Source organism: Peromyscus eremicus, chromosome 11, assembly GCF_949786415.1.
Source record: "Peromyscus eremicus chromosome 11, PerEre_H2_v1, whole genome shotgun sequence".
NCBI classification, from domain to species: domain Eukaryota; kingdom Metazoa; phylum Chordata; class Mammalia; order Rodentia; family Cricetidae; genus Peromyscus; species Peromyscus eremicus.
Genome location: NC_081427.1, coordinates 14,167,846 through 14,194,667, shown reverse-complemented (window position 1 = coordinate 14,194,667; position 26,822 = coordinate 14,167,846). Strand labels below are relative to the sequence as shown.

Genomic DNA, 26,822 nt, shown 5'->3' with positions numbered 1-26,822 from the left:
CATAACTTGGTGATCAGCACCAAGGAGAAAATAGGAGGGAATGTGGAGGAGGTCAAGGTGTGTATGTACAAAGAGCTGGGATGAGGGGTGGCAGTGTGAAAAGAGATGGTCAGAAATGATGGCCTCATTTGCAAGAGAACAAGATCATGGAGGATGTAAGGCTTGTGGAGATCTCCAGACAGATGACTAGCTAGAGTAAAGGCCCAACGGCAGTCCAGTGCCGGCAGAGTTCACATCAGAGCATAGCCAGCAGCTACAGGCACTGGTAGGCAGAAGGAGAGGACAAAGATGGCGTCAGAGATGACATCAGACAGTGGAGGAAGACGGAAGAGGGAGGACCAGCCTGCTGGCTGTAAGACCTGGACAGTCACTCAAGCTGTCACACTCAGAAGAGCTCCTGATCTAATTAGTGCTTTTCTCTCGTCATCTTGAAGCTTTTAAAATAAACCCCTATAAGCACGTGAGTACCTGAGAGCCATTGGTCTCTTCACCAGACCTAGTCTACTGAAGATCTTAGCTCTTCCTGTGAGTAGTACAGAATTATTTAGTTGAAGGTTTGAAGCTCTGTGTGTGTGTGTGTGTGTGTGTGTGTGTGTGTGTGTGAGTGCATTGCATATATGGGGTGTTGAACATCACACTGTATTTTAGCAAGGTGGTAATGGCTGTTACGTTAAGAAATGTTAGCCAATGGTGAGTGTGGAAGCTGAGAAATTATGAGGAGGCTCTTGCTACAATCTGAACAAGAGACAGCTACAGACAGGTGAAAGGAGAGCCTGTATCCGGGTTCTAGCGGTCGCATAGATGGTGCCTGACACGTGGGCTAAAGCATGAGAAAGGGGGGTTGAATCAAGGGTAGAGTGGATGATTTCAATTGCTTATCTGCAGGATGAAGTCATCAGTGTCAAGCCTCAGGAGACTGAAGGGGAAGATGTAGGCGATTAGAAGTTAACTTTTGGACATCTTACCTTTAAGATACTTGCAAGTTGTCCGGGTGGGGGATTTGGGGTGAGTTACATCTTGGTCTCTAGATGAGTGGGTTTGCACTCAATTTCCCCCGCTCTTTAGGTCTTTGAAGTTGAAGTGATATAATGACTACCTGTTACTGGCAGACAGCAACTGTTTTGTTTTTTTTTTTTCCCTTCGTGTTGTGTGTGTGTGTGTGTGTGTGTGTGTGTGTGTGTGTGTGTGTGAATGAGTGAAGTGATCGAGAATGTTAGAACTGGCACATTCAAAGGTTACATGTAAAAAATGAATAAGCAGCAGGCCAAAGTTCATCTATAAAATGAGATTTTTCCCTTTTAAGAGAATCTGTGTCTTAAAGTCCGATGAAGGGAAATGAGAATTGCCACGGCCTCCATAGTTCACCTACTTCAGAAGCAAGTACAGGTAATGGTGGTACGTGCCTTTAAGGGGTGCTTAGAGACTGCAGTGTGTAAGCACCCTCTTCTGTGTTCTCCACAAGTCCTCCAGGCAGGTTCATCTTCCAGTTCTCAGATAAGCAAGCATGAGGCCCGGAGAAGTCAAACCTGTTTGCTGGCCACAAAGGCAACCAAGTAGTTAAGCATAGAATTCCAAGGACCTCATCCCCCAACACATGCAAAGGCGACTTGTTGTTCTCTGGGTTATGTCCCAAATACCTCAGTAATATGATTAGAACATTCTTGGAAAAACCATCTTGGATTTTCATGTCCCCTAAAACAATGCTTTCTCTATATTGTGCTTATTTTAAATTTCCCCACAAAGCTGTTTGCCCTCTTAGGTAACGTAGATGTCAGTTCCATGGTCTTTTCTACTATATTTTTAAAGAAGTATTAAGTAATATCTTTCTATTCAATGTTCCTTTATAAAGAAAGTGGACAGGATGAAGCTTCCTGTGTCCTTTGAAGTTGTTTATTCTGCTTACTTGTATATTCACTTGTGTGGGAGAGCACATGCCAGGGCTCACTTAGGGAGGTCGGAGGACAGCATACAGGAGCTGGCGCTCTACTTTCACTGTGTGAGTCCCAGGGTTCAAACCGAGGTCATCAGGCTTGGCAGCGAGCGCCTCTGCTCACTACGCGTCTTGTCAGCCAGGGTCTCAGCTTTTTAAAGGAATCAAAACTTTCTGCAGAAGAGCTCCCAGATTCTTAGGAGATTTGTTCCAGGGTCACCACGGATGCCAAAATGCATGGATGTTCAAGTCCCTGGTATAACACGGCATAATATTTACATACAACCAACGTGCTTCCTCCTGCACATTTCACGTATTTACTCGATTACTTGTAAATGAGAAATCTAATACATGTAAATGGTTGTCACACTGCATGCTAGTTAGGTACTAGAGGCAAGAAAACAGTCTGCATATTCTGTACAAATAGAATGTTTTTAAAATATTTTCAGTCCATGGATGGTTGAATGTGTTGATGCAAAGCCCATAAGTATGGAGGGCTAACCGTGCATCATGAGCCGGGACTTATTAAAAATATCCCCAGCAACTATGTTAATATTTTTCCATTTTTTTTCTGATAATGTGTGCCACAGAGATATTAAATAATTTTCTTTAAATCATAGACCAATACACCAATCCCAGATTGATTCCACATCTTATGAAAGTCATGATATCCCTGCTGAACCCCAAAGAAGAGTTTGATCAAGCTTCGAGCCCACTCATTACCTTCCACAAGAACTGCAGAATTGGGGTCACAGTTCAGGAACTGAATGACATTTTTTTGTTTTAATATATCAGGGATTTTTTTTTTCAGGGTCTCACAGTGTAGTCCTAGGCTGGAATTTACTCAATAGACCTGGCTGGCCTGACAGATCCTGCCTCCCAAATTCTGGGATTAGAAGTGTAAGCCTCTAAACCCAGCCAGACAAAGATTCTTTTGTAACCAAATGGAATGGCATTTAAGAACTTCTCATCCATCTGGAAACAGCATGTGGTAGAACCTTCTAGATTCTTTCTGAAAAGCGTTCTATGTGGGGACCATTTTGAATTACCTTACATTCTGACTACATCCTCTGTTAATCTCCCCACTGTTCTTACAGATGAATGCGGGTAGGAGAAGAAAAAATACACAAAACACGGGTGAGTTCCTTGGCAGTTCATTTCCAGAACAAATGAAGTGTAAGGGCTCTGCGAAGCCAGAGGAGGGATGAATTGTACTGAGGATGATGCATCTGGGGCTGGAGAGATGGTTCTGTGGATAAAGTGCTTGCTGCTTTAGCAGATAACCTAGGGTCGATCCCCAGCACCCACACAGCAGCTCACAACTCCAGTTCCAAGATATCCAACACCTCTTCTGGCCGCCATGGGCACCAAGCACACCTGTAATGCACATTTGCAAAACACAATTATGCACATAAAAATAAAAATAAATAAACCTCTAAAGAATGGTCATTGCAAACATTTAAGATGTTTATGATTTTTATAGTTCTAATCTATCTTGAGCATTTAGCCCTGTGTGGAATCAGTGGGAGGGAGGCAGGCAAGCAGAGAGCAAACAGAAATGATTAACCAACCAGAAGTAGAACCTGCAACAAAACGTGGGGAAAACGATACCCAGCAACTAAAGGACAAAATTGTTGCAATGTTCTGACTAGCCTCAGAAATGTAAGCCACTCTCTTTTTATGTGTTCTAGTAGTTCATATTACTGTGATGGTGTTGGGGATTGTGTGTGTGTGTGCGTGTGCGTGTGCGTGTGCGTGTGCGTGTGTGTGTGTTTATTTTGAAAAGCTAGAATTTGCTCTGAATACTAAGGCAATTTCAGCTCCTGGAAGAGAAGGCAGCTGAATAGATAGCAAGCAAAATACAGTCTCTATTATTCTTAGCTTTAAAAAAATTTTAAATACCCTCTGGGGAATTTGCATACTAGTCAGACTTCAGTGCTGAAGTGGGTGGTTCCGGCTGAGAGCAAGCTCTATTCTGGGATGTCTGTGCTGAGGCTGAGTGGGACAGATTGCTTGGTGCTGCTATGGAACCTTAGAGTCATTTCTTTTAATGGGGTTCACCTGTCAAGTCAAATTGCCCCAACCTGTGCAAAAGGCTCGTCTAATGAGACATGCTATCCCTTTTTCTCAGCAAAACTCAAAAAGCTGGACTGTTTCTGTCAGTGAAATAGTGAAACACAGTCTTTCTCTCTCATTAATAAGATTGCTCTCTCTTCAGAGTGAAGGCTTGGGAATTTCTTTTTTCTTTTCTTTTCTTTTTTTTCACATCCACCCCCACGTCACTCCATTTGTTAACAAAAGTGTGTCACAAGTCAACATATTTTCCTCAAGGCAAAACAGGTGCCTTTTTTTTTTTTCTTCCTTCTTTGAGTAACAGTGTTATTATGTAGCTGGATTCCAGGTTATGTGACTCTTAACTACAGAGTGTCAAGGCTTCATCATTCCATTACCAGCCAGGAGTCTTTGGTGCCTATTCAAACATTTTCTATTTGAATAAACTCACAGCTTAAAAGGTAAAAAGACTGGGAGGGTGCCAATACAGTCTTTCTTTCTAGTGTTTGGAATTGAGGATCTTAGGCTTTTTGTTTATCAAAATATCTACATCATTTTAGAAATTGAATAAATAAAATAAATTGGTTTAAAGCTTTAATTTTTCTATGCACAGGGAAACTTGAAACTAAAAATTTCTCATTTTGACTGTTATCTGAGACTCTGGTCAGCAATTAGTGGGGTATACATTTTTTTGTTTTGTTTTATTTTAATGAGATGGTCACATTTTCTTGGGAAGGTCTTAGTATCTTAATTCTTGGAAACTGTGAAGGCAAAACTGAATGAAAGAAAGCAAGTCCGAGTGTCTCCTTAAATGACTCCAAAACTGGACAGGTTAGACTGCCCTTCGCCCCTTGGTATTTTAACACACTGACCTGAGAGAAGTAAAAGAAAGATATGTTAGCTAATGGCAGTTGATTTATATGTAACATTAAAAGTGAATTTCCTGAATCCAGAGGAGAACCCAGAGGGAATATAAAAATCACTAACAAAACAAACTAAGAAAGGAGTTTGGGGAGGGGATGGGAGGGGGAAACTGTGGTTGGTTTGTAAAATAAATTAAAATAATAATACTAATAATAAACTAAGAAACAAATGTGATGCTTATATTTCATAAAAATATGAAAGTCAAGGGTAGGTGAGATACCCTTTTGTTTTCATGAATACAATTACACTAGGATTTTTTTTTTCCCCAAGATTGTGTTCTTTTCCAATCATAGTCTCTCTAGGAATCTCTACCCTGGAATACAGATGTGAATGGGAACGTAAGGCTCCCCAGTGGAAACTGCTCTTAATAACATGGAGACTAAGAATGAGGACTGTACTAACCCAGCCAGGCTCCAGACTCTGAGATTTCATATACCACTGAAAATTCTGTCATTAAAAAGTCAGAAAGCATATAATCTCATGATGAAAAATGGCTTATTTCAAAACTAATGGCATACCAAATTGTCATGAAAACCTTCTGGATGGCCCTTTTTAATTCTCTGTTAGCAGACAGGGTTTGGAAAGAATGACAGCCCAGTTAAAGAGCCATCCCATTGCTAAATACTTTAAATATCAACTGCTTGGCAGAGAAAAAAAATACTGCCAATTCCAAATGATGCAAAACCATAGCTGTGTCTGCAAAGCTCCTGCCAGTTGGACCTGGTGGCACATGTCTTTAGTCCCATCATTTAGGAGGCAGGGGCAGGCATGTCTTAATAAATGAAATAACTGTAATTTGCCATATATCAAACTCTAACATATAGAAAGGAGCAATATAAAACTGATGTTGCATTCAAGGCCAGTTTGGGTGATGAACTTAAGTTGCTATGTTGTCTGTCTCAGAAAGGAACCTGTGTTCGTTTGCTATGGTATTTCACTCAACAGAGATTAAAGTTCCAGGGTGCTCGGTGAAAGCAGACTCTGGGTACCTGGGTATCTAGAACCAAATAGCTTGCCTAACTTTGGTAGCCAGAGAATGTCTAGCTCATGTGTCAGGTAGTTGATAACTGGGTCCTTACTGTCTACCCAGCCCAGGTCTTGACTCTAGTAAGCAAAAGAGGCTCCAAGAAACTGAAGGATGCCCCTGCCTTTTTTTTCCCAGTTCTTCCTTCTTTAGTGACTGGAAGCTGCCTAAAGGTGACCTCCTCCAGGCTTGAGGTCACATTGGACCATCCCAGGGTGGATGGCACAGCCCAGCTCTTCTGGGCCTACCTACATCTATCCCCGACATCAACTATAGGATAGGACCACCAAAGAGGAAGAGCAAACCCAGCAACCTTGGAAACATTCATTTTGATTCCTGTTCATCCCTACCCCCTTACCCCGCCGCAAGATATACACAAGCACCCAATGAATGTGAGCCCTAGAGCCATTCATTCTTCAGAAAAGATTTTGATGCTCAAGTTAATGAGGCAAACATTTGAAGTTCATAGGCAGTTGGGACTTAACACAGCCTATGCACTGATATGCCTTCACTTTCTAGGATTAAGGAGGAAATGACTTAGGTTAGTTCCAATTTAACATGAGTACCGAACTCTTCCTAGAAGAGCCAGTCATTCCCATGCTCTAGGCTTTCTGCTGATAGAACAATTGTAGTGGGTACCATTCCAGCTTTGGTCTGGAAGTTCCAACCCCCATTGAGGCTTCGGTAACTGTCCCGCCTACAAGGCGGGGCCGAGAGAGGACCCTGAAGACCCGAGATCCAGATGTGCCGGCTCTCTTGGTTCCTGGACTCAGGACGCTGAAGGTAGACTGAGTAGAGTTCTCCAGAGAACACCACTGGACTGCGCCACGCCTTTCCCAGACCCTGTAAACTATCCCTTCACCTGTAAGTTACCCCACAAAATAAACCTCCCTTTTAACTACATGGAGTGGCCATAATAATTTCACCAATAAACAATTTCAAGCATTTTTGAAGAATGATAAAATTAAATGTCATATACAAAATAAGAGAAAATTAGTGAATAGATGCAGCTCAGATCTGAATTATCTAGTACCACATCCTTCAACCCTACACATAAAGTGAAGTGTGTCTCCTTATTTCACTTACCCGGTACAGAAACTAAGAATGATAAATAGTACCCTGAGAGCCCAAGTTGATTGTTCTCATCCAAAAGCCTGTGAACATTTTAATTAAAATGGTAGGAGGAGAAAGTAAATCTATCAAATATTACTTCCACCAAGCATGTTTTATTGCCATAAATGAATGCCATTTAATATTTATAACTACTTTGCAGTCATTGATAAATTTAATTGATTTTTCAAAAATAAGTGTTCTTTTTAATTTTAAAGATAGTTTGCAGTTTTATAAATGTCTCCTACAGCTTGTTGAATCTGTCACCTCCCTAATACCAGAACCCTTCCCCCACCTGATTTTATATATTTTAGGACAACTGGTAATGCCCTGGACACTCCCCTGTTATTTTTCTTACCTAAAACAGTTGGCTGGCAGTTAATGTTTTTACATAGCTCATGTGTGCTGTGCTTTCATGCATTAAGAGTTCAAATGTATTTCATTATAAAAACAAGAACCCCAGGAGCTAGACGTGACCATGGGCATGGCTCAAACTCGAAAAGTACATTGACTAGCCCAGCTTTACCATTTCTGTTTCTCCAGATGTGGCACTGATTCCAGATGCTCACTCAGACACTATCTGGAGAGGAGCCCTTTCCTCTCTGTGTAGCCCACAGGAATGGAGCCAGGCTGGTTCCTATCCACAGCATCATGCACATCATGGCCTCCACGAAGTCTACAGCAAACTCTTCAAGTGACACTCTAGCTATGACACTGTTCTTTATTTTCCTGGGCATTTCACTGATTCAAGGCTGAGAAATCTTGGTAGTGGCTAGGTTTCTCTTTTAAATGCCATCTCCAGTATCAGATTGGAAAATACCCCAATTACTCTCAGACATCCAAGAGACAATCTCTTTTTGTTTCTTACACTCAAGAACTGACGTGCCTGCCAAGTCTGCACAGAAGCCACCGTTCCCCAACCTCTTTTCCACGTGCAGCACAGGGGGACCCTGGGCACACTGATGGCCACTGTTCCATCAATGAAGTCTTGGCTGTTATCCTATTACCTTCATGGCATTCCCGATCCCTCACCTTGCTCTGCTGTCTAGTCATCCGAAGGAGGGGCAGGCAAGGAGGCTGGCCCATGGCTGCACAATGTACACACATAGGATCTTTCTATAAGATCATGTTACTCTTCCCAGCCTTCAGGATACAGCTCTTAATGGTCAGTGAATGTTACATTCAAAATATTCGCTATTATCAATTATTAATAAAGTATTAATAATGACATCCACACCATTGTTGGGTGTCAACCCATAGAACGTTTACCTGTTCACCTTACGGGGTGGCTGAACTGACATTGACTCCACTGTTCGTGGTGGTTTGTTTCGTTTTTAAAGATAATGGTCAAGGATCCTGCTTCACACCTTTGTTCGATCACACCCAGGAAAGAAGAACACCCATGACGGACAAGGAAGGGAAACGAAAGCCAACAGTCTATGCTACTTTTTAATTGTTTAACTTTATTACTGTTGCACCATTTATACAATTACATATAATTTCAATGCATCCATTGTACATTTTTTATTTATTTTTTATTATTTTTTTTATTTTCCATTTTCCAAATGGGTGGTATGTTGGTGTCTGTGACACAGATGGAAGAGAACTGGAATTGCAATGAAGGCAGACTTTTTTTTTTTTTTTTTCATTTCCACTGACCAATAAACAGAACTACAGGTGCACCCAACCACGGACATGCATTAACTCGTCATGAGAAATCTAGGTAGGCTAAGTAGGATGAGAGAATGTTTGTTACTCCCAAAAATATCTGGAGAGGAAGAATGGAGGGCTGGCATCGAGATACATGTGGACAGGCTAAGTGGGTTCCGTCTGAAAGTTGGCATTCATCCACAACATTAAAAAAAAATACCAAAATAAGAAAGGCTGTAAATTAAAAAGGAAACACAGAAAATACTGCTTTCATAAAGATCTGATTGCCTTGGCACTGGCCCTGTGGGCAGAATCAAACGCCTCCCTCCCCAACGGCATCTCAGGAAAGATGCCGGAGGGGTTTTAGGGGTGGAGCGCCAGGGCACAGCGGTTTCAGGTCCAAATGATGTACTTTCTGACAATGATCTCTAAAATCCAGGACTGACTGGTCAAGTTGACTGAAGGTATATTAGATATTTCCCCACAAAAATACTATTTGGATTCTCCCCACCCCCTCCCTCCCCTGATGGGACACATCCTCTTTTTCTTTTTCTTCTTCTTCTTTTTTTTTTTTTTTAGATTTTCTTTTTCTTTTTAATCCCTTGGGCAATACATATCCTCACTTCCAATTTGAAACAAGTTAGTATAGGAGAGAAAGAGAGAGAGAGACAGAGAGAGGACAGAGTGAGAGACAGAGAGAGAGCGTGAGACAGGTCGTTTTGCAAGTGGCGGTCGCTTCTGCTGCTGCCTAGGCTGTCCCGGGTTACTCTTTGACGGCCACGCTTTGCTCGGAGCTGGCGGCTGGCACAGGCTCGGCCTGCGGCTCGGTGGCGGTGGCGGGGGGCGCGGCGGGCGCGGGGGCCTTGGCCGCGGAACTGGGCGCCTCGGACGCCGCCGCGGCGGGCGTCTCCTTGGACGAGGGCGCGGGCTCGGCGGCGCTGCTAGGTTTAGAGTCTGAAGCCGGGGCCGCGTCGCTTTTCGTCTCGGGGCCGGCGGGAGCCTCAGTCTTTTTGGCCTCGCCCTCCTCCTTGGCCGCGCCGCCGTCGGGCGCGCCCGTGCTCTCGGCGCCCGTGGTGGTGTCGCCGCCGGCCTTGGGGACCTCGCCGCCCGCAGCGGGCCCGGGCGCGGCCGCCTCCTGCTCGGGCGCCGGCGCGGGCTCGGGCTGCTCCTCCGCGGCGCCCTCGCTCTTCTCGGGCTCGGCCTTGGGCGCCTCCTCCTTGGCCGCCGCCTTGTCGCTCTCCTTCTCCTCCGCCTTGGCCTCGCCGTCCGCGGCCGCGTCCTTGGGCTTCTCCTCCGCGCTCTCTTTGACCTCGGCGGCGTCGGCGGCCGCCTGGGGCTCGCTCTCCTTCGGGGTCCCCTCCTCCTCGGTGCCCGCGCCTTCAGCCTTCTTGTCCTTGTCCTTGGCTTTCTCGTCGTTCACATTGTAGCCCTTCTTCTTCTTGCTCAGCTTGCCTCCCATCTTGGAGTTCTGCAGGGAAACACAAGGGGGGACATTGGGGCGTTAGAGCCAGGCAGGCGAGCGTGCAGGAGGCCCCCTGCAGAGTGGGGAGTCAAGGACTTCAGGCAATTAAGTGCACCGGGGTGGGGGACCCAGCAGCCTGGATGTCACCCGCATTCTGCCTCCCTTAGAAGTAACACGTCGAAAACAAAGAACAAAGAAAAGAAAGCCTCGGCCACGAAGCCTGCAGGCCAGCAAGTGGGCAGACTCTTAACGGGATCAAAGAATCGATTGAATGGGCCCCAGCTGCCAAAAGGGAGGACAGGTCGGGTGGCATGGTGTTGGTTTCTTATCTGTCTCCTTATATCTGTCTTAAACATCCAGGATTGAACACGGCGGCACAAAATGGCAGGGACAGCCATTTTAGGACCACAGTATAGCTGGTTAAAAAAAAAAAAAATTAACAACCACCTCATAATTTACAAATAACTTCTGAAGAATCTGCACAGCACACATCAGAAATCTGTCGACACCTACTGCTTCCGGAAGCACGTTTTTGGAGCATCCTATGCCTGTGAGAAATCACTGAGATGTTGCTTTCTTGAGAAATTTTGTTTTTCGTTCATGAAAGATGGCCAAACTTTTAAACGCTAACATTCCACTGCCCTGTTGGTCCCCGCAAGAAGAGTAGGTCAGAGGAGAGGCACGGTGCAAGGCCACCGGACACAGTAGAGCTCTCCTCACCCAGCTCTCCTCCACCCCCTTACTATCATCCATTCAGAGCAGAGAATGTGCTTTTTCTTCACTACACCTCTTGTGATCACCATTCATGATAGTGAAATAACCCACGTTTTTTTGAGAGTTGAGTGTTAGACAGAGTACTATTCTTCAGTCAAAATGTGTCTCACCATTCTATGCTAATTTCCTGTCTCGGTTGACTTTACGAGTTGGAGGAGACAGGGAAAAAGAAAAAAAAAAAAAACACAAGGATGACTAAATTATCCTTCCTATTTTCAAGAAAGGTCTTTATCATGTCATCCAAGAATTGCTGCTCTGCTTCTTAAAAGGGGAAGGAACGGCTTGGAGTCCTAACTCACTTCAAGCAGTTGGTCCCATTTTACTTAACTTTCTGTTAGAGCAAATATATGGCGAAACCACAATTAAAAATATTTTAAGCCGGGCGGTGGTGGCGCACGCTTTTAATCCCAGCACTCGGGAGGCAGAGCCAGGCGAATCTCTGTGAGTTCGAGGCCAGCCTGGGCTACCAAGTGAGTTCCAGGAGAGGCACAAAGCTACACAGAGAAACCCTGTCTCGAAAAACCAAAAAAAAAAAAAAATTACCACTAAGCAATAAATGAAAATATAAACTTGAGTAATAAGTTAAATTGTAATTTATAACACCTTCATCAAATTCTTAGATGTGTTACCAGTTGTTGATATTACACATGACTTCAGCTCCTATCCTATACTCCAAGTTACATTTTGATGCATTCGGTTGAATTAGGAAATAGGAAACCTGACAGTCCACCTTTAGATTCTTCTCCCAAGTGTATAACAGAAAGCCATACACGGACCTAGGAATTACAGCCTGTGAAGCAAAGAGTAAACGTAGTCTCCCTGTGAACAAAGAATGGAGCTCTGGGTTCTGACACCCACAGTATGAAATTCTATATAGCAATCCCTAGAGGTTTAAAGTCCTGTTGGTTTACAAACCTAAAATCTAGGATACTAAAATTGGTTTTCTGAAACACAATGAAAGCCACATTCTATTCTTTGTCTTAAGCCCAGCTGTGACTCTTTTCTTGGTAGAAATTGAACAAACACACTATCAAGTTGTAAGAGAATGTGTCTCAATAATGTTGATTTTTTAAACACAAACACCCCGGGCTTTCAGCTGATTTACTTGTGTGAAACACAGCAGAGCTCCAGGAGGAGGCTTAGGAAATGCAGGAGAGTCCCAGGAAAACAGTTGTCTGGTTATTTCCCACAAGAATATGAGTGAACACCTCCCCAGCACGCAGAGGGGTAAATTAAAGTTACAAATTAAAATCTAAGGTGTCAGGAACAGTACTAATCCTAAACAATTTATCTAAATCTTCAACCTCCTCAAGAGCGTCATACAAAGGTGTGCCATTAGCATCCTCCTTTTACTGAAAAGGAAATTCTAACTAGCTGAGTTCATGAGGCTGTGCGATAAAACAAAGGTCAAAGCCAAAAAGAATGTGTTGGAGCGAGAAGCACCACCTGGCAGGTGATGGGGGAACTCTACCCACTAAGAAGCAGAGCTCTACACCCAGGAATGTTACCTTCCTGGATTCTGAGGCAAGACCTCCCAGAATGGCCCAGAGCTCAACACGTTCAGAGGACACAAGATACAGAAGAAACTTCCCAGGTACTGTCTAGCCTAAACCTCTCCTCCTCCTACTTGCTAGCAAAGCTCTTCTATTAGATCCCTAAGACATAAGAGCAAGCAAGGAGCATGGCCATGGAGTTGAATGAGTCCTCTCCTTCTTTTTTTTTTTTTTTTTTTGAGACAGGGTTTCTCTGTGTAGCTTTGCGCCTTTCCTGGAGCTCACTTGGTAGCCCAGGCTGGCCTCGAACTCACAGAGATCCGCCTGGCTCTGCCTCCCGAGTGCTGGGATTAAAGGCGTGCGCCACCACCGCCCGGCCCTCTCCTTCTTAAGACTTCTCTTTTTGAGAGAAATAATTTAGTATAGAAAGTCAGAACACTTGAGTTTTAGAAAAGTAAAAATAGCTACAAGGCTGCAGAGATGACTTGACAGCTTAAAGGTGCTTGCTGCTTGTAGGGATTGGAGTTTGGACCCACAACCCACTAAATACCTGTAATTCTAGCACTAGGAAGGTAGAGACCAGGGATGCCTTGAGCAAAATAGCTAGCCTGGCCTTATCAACTAGCTATGGGTGCCATTGAGAGAACCTGTCTTGATGAGTAGAGAGTAAGACTATCCGGAAAGACTCTGGACATCAACCTTGGGCCTTCACACAGACAAGCAAACATTTGCACACACACATTTGCACATACACCATACACATACCTACATGAGAAAGGTGGCATGGTGGGGGAGAAATAGGTATCTTGAGTCAATGAGTAATGTCTTGGAAGTTACTTAAGCCTAATCCAAAATGGCATCGAGAGCATCAAGCTTGCCTTAGCATTTCCTCACAGTTAGGATAATGTCCACTAGCAACAAGTGGCACTGTGGGAAAGCGTGGGCAGATGCCGAATGCACGGACTGGAGATGGGTGTGTTCCTATGAGGGCAAACACTGGAGGCCATCTCGCCTATGACACCTCCACACGAAGCACCTTCGACATTTTCTTGTAAAAGGGCAAGAACGCTCTCTGCCACAAGAGCCAAAAATGACAGAATCACAGTTTGAAATACACATTAAAAAAAAAAAAAAACCATAACTACCATCAAATAGCAGAGGGAGAAAGAGGGCCGGGTTCACTAGGATAAACAGTGATGTTTGGACATTAGGCCACGGTTGAGCCATGAATCCCACCTCCAAAGTACACCTGCCTTGAATTCTCTGAGCAAGCTAACAAACCCTGTTGTCTCTCCATTTCCTGTAAAATAATAAATGCCAATTTCGTGGGCATTTAAAGTGAGGTAACAGTACAATGTCTGACGTTTCACGGGTCTGCCGAAATCTTGCCCAGTGCATCATTTTACAATTCCCAGAGAATTCTGCACTTACAAACGTGAACAGAATCACAAAAATTAGGTTCTCCATAGGCGAACCATAGCCATTAGATGCGCTGTGATTAAAACACTGTTTAAAAAGCAAACACCCGAAAGATGTTTGATGCGTATGCTCCAATCAAGCTCCTGCTGTCCTTACAGATAGATGTGCAGGAGAAGTTTGCTCAGCAGAATGGCTGACACCAGCATCCGTCTACCTCTCCACTCAGAACACTTTAGACATATATACTCTTCATGATGAAACAAGTCTTTCCAAACACAACAATAATCCATTATACTGAGAAATCTGTTTTAGACAAAGACTTGTAAAACCGTAAGTTAGAAGCTGAGCATAGTAGGTCTGTAATCCTAGCACCTGCAAGGCTGGGTTACATGGCAAGGCCTTGTTCTAAAAAAAAAAACTATATTTGTATTGTGAATCCATTCCTCTGAATATGAACTAGTTCTGAGTGGTCACAAACAAAGGATCATTTCACTTTCTATTGTGTTCCCAACACCTTTCCATCAGTTATTTCAAGGAAACAAGAAATTCTATTTTTCACATTGGGATGGAAAAGAATCTACATTCTTTAGTTAAAGGCCAGCAATTGCTTCAAATTTATATATAAAGGATAAAGAAAAAAGTCTCTATTTTATTTTGGCTTACAAGTCAAAGGTAAGATGTTTATGAGAGGAAATAACATGGGAAATATCTTTTTTTTTGGTGATTTTCTACACATGAATTCTTGACTATCAAAAAATGAAGTAGTACTTCAGTATGTTTAAGGCACTAACATATGCTATATTCTAAATCTCCCATGACTATCTCCTAATTCTATTTTTCCTCTCTTTAGAAACTCAGCCTCTATCTAATTCATCACATTTGGATACAAACCAGTACTCCAGAAGAAATGTTTGAAAGATCTGCTTTCTGTTGCAAAAAGAGAAAGTGCCACTCCATCAGCTAGCAGCATTAGCAAGTGACCTGGAGTGAGGAGTAAGAAAAAAGAGAGAGGCACAAAAGAGGTACAGGGAGTCAGTAGTGGTTGTGGATCACAACTGTGGTGTTTTGAATGAGAATGGCCACCGTGGGCTCCTATGTTTGAATGCTTAGTCCCCAGTTGGGGGAACTGTTTGGGAAGGATTGGGAGGCGTGGCCTTGTTGGAAGAGGTGTGTCATTGGGGGCCAACTCTGAGGTTTCAAAAGACCAGCCATTCCCAGTTAGTTCTCTTTCTCTGTTTCCTGCTTGTGGATCAAGATGCAAACTCCCAGCTACTGCTCCAGTGCCCTGCCTGCTGCCTTCCTGCCTGGCTGCCTTCCTGCCTACCTTCCTGTCTGCCTGCCTGCCTGCCTGCCTTCCTTCCTGCCTGCCTCTCTGCCTGCCTGCCTGCCTACCTTCCTGCCTGCCTGCCTGCTGCCTTCCTGCCTGCCTGCCTGCTGCCATGCTCCCTGCCATGAGAGACTCTGGAACCATAAGCCCCAAATTAAATTTCATAAGCTAAATTCACCGTAGTGTATTATCACAGCAATAGAAAAGTAACTAGTCAGTAGCCAACAATTATTCCCCAGGCACAGTCACTTCTGTTTCCTTGAAATAGTCTCTCACAGGCCTGGAACTTGCCAATTTGCCTAGACCGGCAAATGGAGGCCCAGGATTCTCCTAGCTCCCCGGTGCAGGAATTACAAACACACGCCACCATGCCTGGCTTTTTTAAGAGATGGCACTCAGGTCCTAGTACCTGACTCAATGACCTCCCCAGCTCCTTTCATGACACATCTACAGCCATGTTTCTTTAACTTCTTCACACCCAAGAAGGCACATAAAGGAACAGTTTCCTAGCCAGAAAGATCAGGTATGGTGATTTATTTTGCCCTAAAAAGTAATGGAAAAAAGCAATAAATATCCTTAAAAAACTATGCTTCAGTTCTTCCTCTAAACCAAGTATTAGGATTTCAGGCATTGACAGGTATATCTTATAGGAGAAAAATTATTTACTACTAATTTCAATTTCATAGGGAAGAGAAATGTGATTTTTTTTTTTATCGGTTCTACAGCAAACCTTAATGATAAATTGGTTCTTGATCCTGAGAGTTTACATTTGGAAATTTTACAGCTACGCAAAATTTGAATAGGTGCATAAATATTTATCTTTTATGTTTATTTGAAACTCTGGGAGATTAAAGGTGACAAATAATTCGGAACTTATAATCAAGGCACTCTTACAGAGATGGTCTGAAATGCTTTTGTGTTTATTGCTTCCTCTCCAGGAAGCCTGTCAGAGAACAGGAATACATACCCCTTAGCTGTTGACATTACGTAAGTTGTGCTTGTTTTGTGTACAATCTCCAGGACACAGCAGGCCCCAATCAGCTCTGTGCAATTATCACAGAAGTCCACAAAACCACCCTCGTTCTCAACAACTACAGTGTGATTTGGGTGCTGAAAACATCAGCTCCTCCTGAACATTCCTGAGCTCACATTTTTTTTTATCTTGAAATAAGCCAGTCTATCAGTGCAGCCAATTAAATTAAAATTTATTTTTCCATCTTGGAAGATTAAGTTGGAATGGTCAATCACAAAACAACTTTTAGGGAAAAAAATAACAAATTCTAAAAATTTTTTCTTTAAGACTTGTGACATTCAGTTTGAAGTTTGCTAAATGTGGTAAGACTTAATTGTTGAAAACTTGCATGAATCTGGGTAGGGTGTCTTCCCTCTGGGTCTCAAATTCCCTGACCAGTAAAGTAATGGTATTGAAAGGTTATTCAGTTTTGGCATGGGGTGGGAGGGAGTATGAATGTTTACAGCAGTATATTAAATGCTCTTTAGGATAAAAGTATGACATTATAAAGTTCTATGTGCCTGTGATCATAAATCTAAGGCCATTTTATTCCTTAAAAAAATTGAACTGACATCCACTGTGATAAAATGTCTCTGACACTGTGTCAATATTTATGACACTTGTTAAAAACTAGAATAAGAAAACAGTCACTTTAGACTATCAAAAAAGTTAAAAGAATAAAGCTTTATGAAACATGATCTTTACCAAGGATGATCTTTACCAAATATTTGCCAAAGAACAGGACTTTTTAGGGATCTTGGTGGCAATGAGGAGATATTTTAATAGTGTGTCAGCTTGTAGGCGAGTCAGAATGGGAGTTCCCGCTGAACACATCGCAGACAGAGTCATAGCAGTCAGAAAGCTCAGGTTTCGTTAGCTCCCATGGCATGGAGCTATCAACAGTGTCGCCATCATTTATAAAAGACACGTTCCCCCTTTCCCTACTTGTAGTGTGTCGTCGACCACCATCCACAATCTGCTCAGCACGACTCACCCTCTGCCAGGGGAAGGGATGTGCCGAAGCATGGATCCCATCCGTGCCATGCCAAATATGTCCTTTCAAAACCAGCTTAAGCAGAAGGATGGCTACCACAACCCCACAAGTTAACACGTCATTCAGCTTAAGGTTGTGTTAAAATGTTAAGCCAAGGTAAGTAAGCAGAGGTAGAACCCAGAGAGCAAGATTAAAACAATTTCCTTTACCCACTCTGCATCCTATGAGAACAATTTAAATATGTAAGTTCAGTTTTCAATAATTTAAGAGGAACTAAGAAATCTGTTTCCTGCATATAAAATACACTTGTGAAACACAAGTCAACTCTTGGGAATGTAGGAACTATCATTCTACCGCTGCTTCCTCCAGCACATCTTCCAGAACAGTCCATAGAGAAGACATTGTCCGCAGAGCCTCAGGAAGCGTGACCCATGCACACAGAACCCTAGTGTTTCCAAAGCGGGGCCCTGCTGTTTCGCAGGACACTAACTCTGAAAGCGGAGCCACATATAGACGCATATTGTATGAACTACGACACTTCCTCTCACGCATTTGCTAGAGGTGAGCAGAACCATCTCAGCAGTAGAGCTTCCTCAATGCATCTGATGGCTCTTCCGTTCCTAACCACAGGCTCCTCTGTCCCAGGAGCATGAAATATAGAAAATGGGGCAGGCGGGGATGATCTCATATAACCAGGTTGATCTTCCGGGGGTGGAGAGGGGGGAATGATAGCATACTGAATTCTATGAAGAGAATATTAAAAAAAATCCCTCCAAAGAAATAAATGTTAAGATATTACAGCACAAAAAAAAAGGCCAAAATTTTGCCAAGACTGTTCCCTTTCCTTCCTCCCATAGGCCCAAGGGCTTAACACACAAACAGTATTCTCTCCAGTTAATACCTCTCACCTTGGAAGAAAACATTTTCTGTTTTGATTTTAATTGAGCTCAGAAACCCGGGGAATTATTTTCTAAAGGAAAAATACTCAATTCATTTCTAAATACCCATGGCCTCTCTAATAGACTCAGGAATAATGAAATTATCCAAGAAATTCTTATCCATTGATTTTTTTTCTCCAACTGAAAGGGTAAGTTATTTCTATATTTACTAAAATAGAAAAGCTACATAAAATAAAACAAGGACGCATTACCATTTTGACAGAGTCATAGAAGGGCAACATTTTAGGGCTGAGAAGGCAGCTCACTCAGGTGGTAGAGATTGCTTAATCTCTACAGGAGGCCCTGCGTGTGGTGGTCCATACCTACAATCCCAGCACTCAGGGGGTACAGGCACATTTGTGGCCTGCCTGGGATGAAGAAGACCATGTCTAAGACAATAAAAAAAAATTAAGTTTTTAAAGAACAGCGTTTTGTAAGATTTTGTTTGGAATATAAGCCGAGGATCTTGAAGACTAGTTGTGGCTTTTAAAGCCATGGGCCTTGCTTTGAGAAGAGCAAGGCAAAGTCACGGTCACCTGAAGCACAGATCCTTGATTCTCGCGTGAAGATTAACATGTGAGAATGCCATCAAGAGAGCAGAGTGGCAAAGAGCTGCTCATTTTGAGAGACACCAAGTCTCTACCTCTCCAGATGCTGTCTTTGGAAGATCTTCTGCTCCACGCCCAATCCTCTCTCGTATTTTTACCTCACAGGAACTGGAGTCACAGATTTATCCTAAGGACACCTCCAGAGGAACATGGAGCAAAGCACGCAGCAGCAGAGGGTTGAAGCCTTAGCTCCATTTTTAACCAAAGTAAAAGCAATGGTATTATGAATCAGGAGATCCACCAGGGCCTTGGCCTTTGACGAACTGCTTTGGTGAATGGAAACACTCTCGGACTCAGTTTCAGGGGGTAAAGAGCAGTGATGGCATCCTTTTCAGAAGACTACATCTGGCAGTGATGAGGTTCCTCAACCCCTGCCAGTAATAACCAGCTAAAATGCATGCTCAGCCCCACTACCTGTACATTCTGTCGGTTTTAGTCAAAAGAATTGCAGTAGGGAGTCATGTGAGGCCTTACTTTCCTGTAGGAGGGAACAAGGGGTCGGTTGGGGGGTGGGAGGCTGGAGGGATGGGAGGAGAAAAGAGGGGGGGGATCTGTGATTGGTATGTAAATGAATTTTAAAAATTCTTAATAAAATTTTAAAAAAAAGAATTGCAGTAGGGCATTGCATAGCTCAGAAGGTAAGTGCACTTGCTGAACCCACCTATATCCCCAGAGCCCACCTATAAAGTGGAGAATGGTTATCCTTGTGACTATAATCCCAGCCCACCAGACCAGGGTGAGAAACTGGAGGAGTGCTGGGAATAGCTAGCTGCCAGCCAAATTCCAATGGCAGCTGTGTCTCCAGAGAATAAGATGAAGAGGACAGAGTAGTCATATCTTCCTCTGGCCTCTTTGTATGCAAAGGGGCATGTATACTCTGTATACTCGTGTGTGTAAGCATACACACACACACACACACACACACACACACCACGCTTTTTAAAAAATCAGAATGTTATGGCTTTAAAAACTAAAGAACTACAGTCATATAAAAATCGAGACGTCATAGCCCCATGTACTAGGATATTATCTGATCCACAGGTAGGCCACCATGGAAGTTGTTCACATGATTTCCTGATAAAATGTGGCTTTTGCGGAGCTCCTGTTACCATGCCATTTCTCTGTTCTTTGAATTTGACACATTCAGTGGTGTGCCTGGGTGTAGATGAAGGAGAATAGGAGAGCTCTGAAAGAAATGGAGCAGTGAATAGAAGAAACAAGAGTTGTATTAATCTTCACAAGTCTTCAGCTCTTTGAGGTTGGTCTGAATAGTGATGTGTGATCAAGAATCCACAAAGGCCCTTGTACCGACTTGGGTCACCCCAATGGCCCTCAACTTGGCAGCATGTAAAACAAAGGCACTTGCATGTGGGTGTCTTTCCCAGTCTGTGTTCTGAAGTTTGGATGCATGATTTGCAATGCATGTATCTCAGATGCATGACATGCAGATGAACATGATTTGCAATCCCTCCCTTTCCGCTTTAGCAGAACTTCTTTGTCCTATCACCATGACTCAGTCTACCCAGTTCTTTGAGTGAGTGAAGAAGAGAATCCCCAATCAGAGCCCTGGCCCTCTTCAGAAAGTGCACAGTTGGATGAAGATGCAAATCCAGGGCATTAACAACATTCTCCATGATAGGCCCAATTCCATTTCTCACTAGCAAGTTCTATATTAACACTACTCCATCAATGAACACATCTTTGTAACTTAATAAAACTCACTGCATGCATTAACCAGCACATGGAAACAGCGAGAAGACAGGAAAATGGCATTGAACTCCTCTGTGTGATCCAAAAGCTAGGATATTGACTACTTCGCAGGCTATCTCTACTTGTGTCTTCTTTCTTTGCACTAACAACATCTAAGCATTGCTTACATAAAATCTGCCAAACACTGCAAAATTTCTATTTTGAAAATGCAAATTTGGATTAATTGGCCATTCCATCTAGAATCAGCAGAATAGAGTTCTGAAGTATGATAGCAAGCATTATCATGCAGACAACTCCATACATGCAGTAAAACCCAACGTGAATATATAACAGCCTGTATAGAGACTAGAGTGTTATCTCTGGGTAGATTTCAAGTTCATCATTCAGGACACAGAAAACATAATCTTCTGATTGTGTTTCTATGTTATAATCAGAAGAAAATATGTATGACATGGAAGGATGCTAGGCCCCAATCCTCTGTTCTTGACAAAGTTTGGTACATGGCTACAGTACTTGAACAAGCAATTATCACTCCCTTAACAAAGAGCTGCAAAGTAAAGAAGTTTTAGATACCAGGAAACCCAACTACTGACTTTTTTTGAAAGCAATATAAAGTTACAATTGGCTCATGAATGACATCTGCTGACATATTTATCACTAGACAAGTTGGATTTGTAATTACTCAGGATGGAAGCATCTAAGCTATTTATCAAATCTAGCTATAACTGGGTGTAGTGGTATGTGCATTCCTATAATTCCAACACTGGAGCAGCTGAGGCAGGGGGATTGAAAGTTCAAGGACAATCTAGGCTACACAGCAGAAATTTCTCTCTTACAAACACCACAAACCACCACCACACCATCACACCACCACTACCATACCACCACCACATCACCACGCCATCACACCATCAACACATCACCACACCATCACCTTACCACCACCACCACCACCACCACCACCACATCACCCACACCACCACACCACCACACCATCGCACCACTGCCACACCATCACACCACCACCACATCACCATCACATCACCATCACACTATCACCACTCCACACCACCACACCACACCACCACCACCACACTATCATACCACACTACCAACCACACCATCACTGCACTCATGTGTCTGTCCGTGCGTGCGTGCGTGCGTGCGTGCGTGCGTGTGTGTGTGTGTGTGTGTGTGTGTGTGTGTACTACCTGAAGTACATTGGGAGGGAGTCTCTCCTTACCTTAAGGAAAGAATTAACAGAGAATGAAGAAGCAAAGAGTGTTTTTAGTAAGTATAAACAGAAGAAAGTGTCTAAAATAGTCTGCCAGGCCCACTGATTACTATTTTGAACAGATGATTGGTTCCTTCATTTTAAATGGTCAAAACCTTTATTCTAAAAGGGAGAAATGAGGTGGAGAGAGTGTAGCCCGTGTGTTTTGGGGTACTCTTACCAGTGTGTGTTCCATCACAATGATTGGCTGTCAAGTTGCTTCCATGCCTGGTGAGAATCTCCATTATTAGACTCACCATGTGCCACTGTTTGCTTCAGTCGAAGCTTCTGTTCAGCAATTCTAACGTCACTCCCATTCAGGGATGGCAATGTTCTCCAGGGAAAGAGAACTGTATTAAGAGGTGTCAACCCAGCCTAAGTTCCCAAGGAAAACCTTTGAAATATCATGAGTAAAAACTCAGAGAAAGCATTCTGAAGACAAGTTATTGTTCTCGGTGTTATGAAAATATACTGGGAGGCATTATTGGAGAGAGAGAGAGAGAGAGAGAGAGAGAGAGAGAGAGAGAGAGAGAGAGGGAGGGAGGGAGGGAGGGAGGGAGGGAGGGAGGGAAGGAGGGAGGGAGGGAGGGAGAGAGAGAGGGAAGGTCAGGCAGGCAGAAAAAAAAAGTACCCCCGTGTGCAGACACATACACTCATGCTTCTATAACCCAATTTTTTCAAACAGATGACCATGATGAATTTTTTTCTACAAAAGCTCAAAAATGTACAAGAATAGAGAAAGGCTCTTCAGCACAAAGAACATAAGTGAGCTCCCTGTTAGACCTCAGCCAGTCCAGGCCAGTCCTACAGAAGCACACTCAGAGACAAAGCATATAAATACCACGCGAGTAAAAAAACAAGAGATGACAGTTGAGGACAGAGGAGCAGGGAAACCTTCCTGATTAAGTAGAAATATCAAAATTACTTACATATATATGACTTAGTCTCCCTAAGATGATTTTAAAGGTTACTCTTTGCATACGTCAATATATTAACTGTCCTATACGGAAGAAATCACTACTAGTCCTACCTTACCGTGAGGAAATTGAGGATTATAGGTGGTAAACAACTCGCCCTTGGCCAGCAAGCAACCAACGGTTTGTGGAGTTCATCCAGCTCACTGTGCCTCCTTAGCCAGAGGGAAAGCAGCCTGGAAGGACAGTGCTGCTGTTCCTCCAGCACAGGGCAAGTAGCCTTGAAGGATAAACAAGCTTACAGCTGGAAAACCATGAGAAAATGCAAAGTGTCAGTGTCCCTGGGAACAAACAGGAAGTGTACATTTAAGATTTTCTGAAACCCTTTTGACATTTGTGAAGCAGGCAAGGACGCTCTTCCAGGCGTGGAGAACTGTGGACTAGAAAGGCACAGGTTGCCTCATGGGAAACGTGTGTAGATTCTCATGGCAGAACACAGAAGAGCCAACTCTGGGACCAGTTAAAAAATTAAAAAAAAAAAATCTTAAGTATCAAGGAGAGAGTTTTAGGAAGTATCTCTGTGAAGTCATACTACTTAAGAAAGTCAAGAACAGATGATGCAATTTGACCAGGTCAGGGAGCTGTGGACTACTGTCCTCTCCATGACCTTGCTTTTGGGGGAAGATGCCTGACTCCTGAGGAAGGCCCAGATAATATCTGAGCAGCATGAGAGGACCTCACCTCAGTCAACACTAAGAGTTTGAGCAAAGTGATTCCAGAGTATCAGCAAGGCTGACCTCTCTTTTGCAATAGTGATTTGGGTGGAATGGAGATATATATATATATATATATATATATATATATATATATATATATGGGATATGTATGGGATTATATATATGGGATTAGACAAAGAACAAAGAAACTGAAGTGGAAAGATGAAAAACTATTCATGGAAGAAGGTTCTAGAAGACTCAGAGATGTATGCCTAAACTCAGCTTAATAAAGAGAGACTGTTGCTATTCAGAAGGGAAAGAGAAGTAAATCCAACTCTAATGGTTGTCCCCTCACTCAACCCCATTCTTTTCTAGATGGATGGGGAAATACGAACTATTCCAAGCCAAGCACTTCACAAGATCTCTGGATAGTAATGTTGGACCATAAGCTTTCAGAGCTTTAGCTTCTCATTTGGCTAGTTAGTTATTCTCTTGGCTCTTTCATATTCAACATGGAATGTGTTAAGTCCTGGGAGCAAAGGAGCAGGCATGTCACCAGCTGAAAGACTACACAACTGGCCTAGCAACCATTAGACATGGGAAGGTCTTGTTGTGGCACAGTGTGCCATGTAGCAGTAGACAGACTCATGGCACTCCCCCTGGTTTCGTGGGCTTCTCTGACATGGAGGCACTAAGCAAGAATTCAAGTGCACATTTTCAACCACTACCAAAAGGGCCTGGGTTCATGTGAACCCCTTATTCTCCGTTATTACAAAACCTGGTTTAGGTCTAGATAAACTATTCATCTTCAGTCCTTCATCATTTGATTGTTTAATCCTTCTATATTCTGTTATATTGTGTTGAAAGTTTTAGCAGTCAAATAGACTTGAGTAATGACCTAAAGCTTTTCCATACTTACTCAAATACATCTGATGTATGTAGAACAAAGGTTTTGTTTTGTGTTTGTTTTATGGTAGTTACTGCTCAATGGGAGCTTGATAAATACTATAAACTCATTGTACATAGGAACATGAAACTCTGGCTATAAAATTCTAAGATGAAAAGAATCAATATGATGATGTTTACACACTGAATTATGTAAACCCATCTTTCACGTAGCTGTAGAAAAAAAATAAGTACGCAAAGGTACAATTGAGAGTTCCATTCCATTAAAAGAAATGTGAGTAGGCCCCCGGCAGTATCCACGGCAACACTCTGTGACTGTGTTAACACTACAGTTAACAGACATCCGACACACAATATTGTCGCGATTTTCCCACTTTAGGTAACTGTGTGCCCATTGGGCAGGTCAATTCTCAGACTGTACTGACCCATCTTATGAGTTTATAACCATGAAAGTCTGAGCTGATTACTGTGCTGCTGCCGCGAAACCGGCAGGTGAGGCTCCTCTCCGAATGCAAAGGTTGACTGGCTGTGGACATAATGCAGAGTCCCTCTAAATACATCCTGCCACATGAGGCGAGCACTCTCAGAACTCATGCATTATGCATTTTCATCAGTCGTGGAATATGCTTTTAGAGTCCACCGAGGCTTCTCATTGTTATTTATTTGCACTTAACCGGTGGTCCTTTCAAAAGCGCTGGCTGCAGCATCCTCACCCAGGATTCTCTATGAATCCACCTGTGCTTGCAGTCAATACGGTAAGTGAACCACAACCAGCTACCTCAGGAAATGCAGGCTGCTGAGATCATTTCTAAGCCACATTTCCCTTCCAAAGACTCGGGGAAGCAATATATCGTATTACCACAACTAATTTAGAACTCTCAAACACAGTCCAAAATAAAGTATGGGGGAAAATAACTAATAGCAGCTGAGATATTTTTACTGCTTATTAGTGGACTAGACAGGATGTGATGGGCTTGGAGCCGTGACAGTTTCTATCACTTGTATCTGCCTGACAAAGAAGGAAGGTCCACCAACACCAGGAAGAGCTACAACTTATTTCCAGTCATTCCTACCCCCAAATATAAACAGATGAGTCACACATTTTATGACTGCTGAAACTTGCCGTATTTTGATATTTCAATGTACCTTTTTTCTCAAATCAACAAGTTTAGTATGTCCAGTCTTAAAAAAAAAAAACAAAAAAACACCTTTCTAGTTTTAATCACTGTCACAGAAAAACATTCAAGAATTCTTTATGTCTATCCCTAATCAACTAAACAAAGAATGTGCTTTTCCTTGGTATCTTGCTTAACACACAGAGGGGCTCAGCAAATGTTTTCTAAGTTAATAAAGGAATGAAAAGTCCTCAGGCAAATAATATGGTCTAGGCCCACATCTAAGGAACTGGAGAGCTGAGTTCAGACAACACGGTGTACCATTCAATGGCATTGATCATCCGGTTCTTCCTGACAGTTGAGATGTCTCCCCCACATTTCTCCCTCGGTATTCACGTTCTCCTCCACACTTTCACCTTCTTCAACTCTGAGCTTCCAAGCTACCTAGTGAGACACCATTCAAGAAAGAAATGTTCCCGTGTGGTGTGAGGTTTCAACAGAGATGAGGCTATTGCTTCTCACTCAGGGACTCCTGAAGAAGATCCAGAGCACAGCGCAACTCACTACCACTCATTCATGCAGTGAATGAATGGAAATGGGTCCTAACAGGAATAACCAGATTTCAACATAACTGAGAGCATCCCCCTTCAAACTCTCTTACTTTTGCCACCAATTCAACACAATGTGTCCAATAACAGTAAGACTGGCATTCACCACAATCATTGAAGAGCTAGTGAAATCAAAGGCAGATGGTGGGGCCACAGGGACATCTCAGGAGATTAACTGGAGGGCACAGACTAGATCCTAAGAATCTGTTTATTCATTAATATGCCACATAAAAGCCTAGCACATGGCCAAGAGTACACACCGAGAAGTCCAGACATGACGTGTAAGAAGCCTAGAACTTTTCCCTCAACTATACATCCCGAAGCACAAAAAGAAAACCAGCAAGATTACTAGTAGCTACAAAGAAAATTAACAGTAAATAAGGAAAAAAGAAAGCCGGGAAACCTAACCTGGTCTAACCTGCAAATGATGAGAGTACGTAGAATGTAGTGGAATTAGCCCCAGTGAGACGCCATCAAGTCTTAAGATATCTTACCTTTGAGTGCTTTTGGCAGGCAGAGCTACCAACGCATCACGATATTCCGCAGTCCAAAAGTTCTCCAGCAGCCAATCCCTCACCCATCCCCTGCCCACCCCCGCTGCTCTCTTGCCAACCCCTTCAATTAGTGCCTTAGTTTAGCCATACAGGGAGCAAGACACAGCAACCTCTGCTGAGCAATGCCCCTGACCACAGTCCAGAGAAACCCCTGCCTGCAGGCACCAGGTCTTAGGCGTGCTCTTGTCCTGAATTGTGGGGAGTGCAGGACAGGTCCTATTTGGTTTTGAATGCTCCCTTCTTACATAAGCCAAGGCTTTGATTGCTGTTCAAGATCGGCAGCCCGCGCTATGAGACAATACTGTTCTC

At 43.1% G+C, this 26,822-nt stretch overlaps 1 protein-coding gene across 4 annotated transcripts in view; it reads right to left on the bottom strand.

Annotated features, from left to right (window-relative positions):
* Nucleotides 1–9,326: 9,326 nt before the first annotated feature.
* Nucleotides 9,327–26,822, bottom strand: part of Basp1 (brain abundant membrane attached signal protein 1) — a 52,377-nt gene continuing 34,881 nt past the window's right edge. For 3 of the 4 annotated variants that reach the window (XM_059276396.1, XM_059276397.1, XM_059276399.1), the window contains exon 2: nucleotides 9,327–10,158. In XM_059276396.1, the coding sequence (XP_059132379.1) occupies nucleotides 9,454–10,149 (696 nt within the window). In that variant the 5' untranslated portion in view covers nucleotides 10,150–10,158 and the 3' untranslated portion in view covers nucleotides 9,327–9,453. Of the gene's footprint in view, nucleotides 10,159–26,453; nucleotides 26,811–26,822 lie in introns of those variants that run through there. The other variant, XM_059276398.1, reaches the window with a different exon arrangement.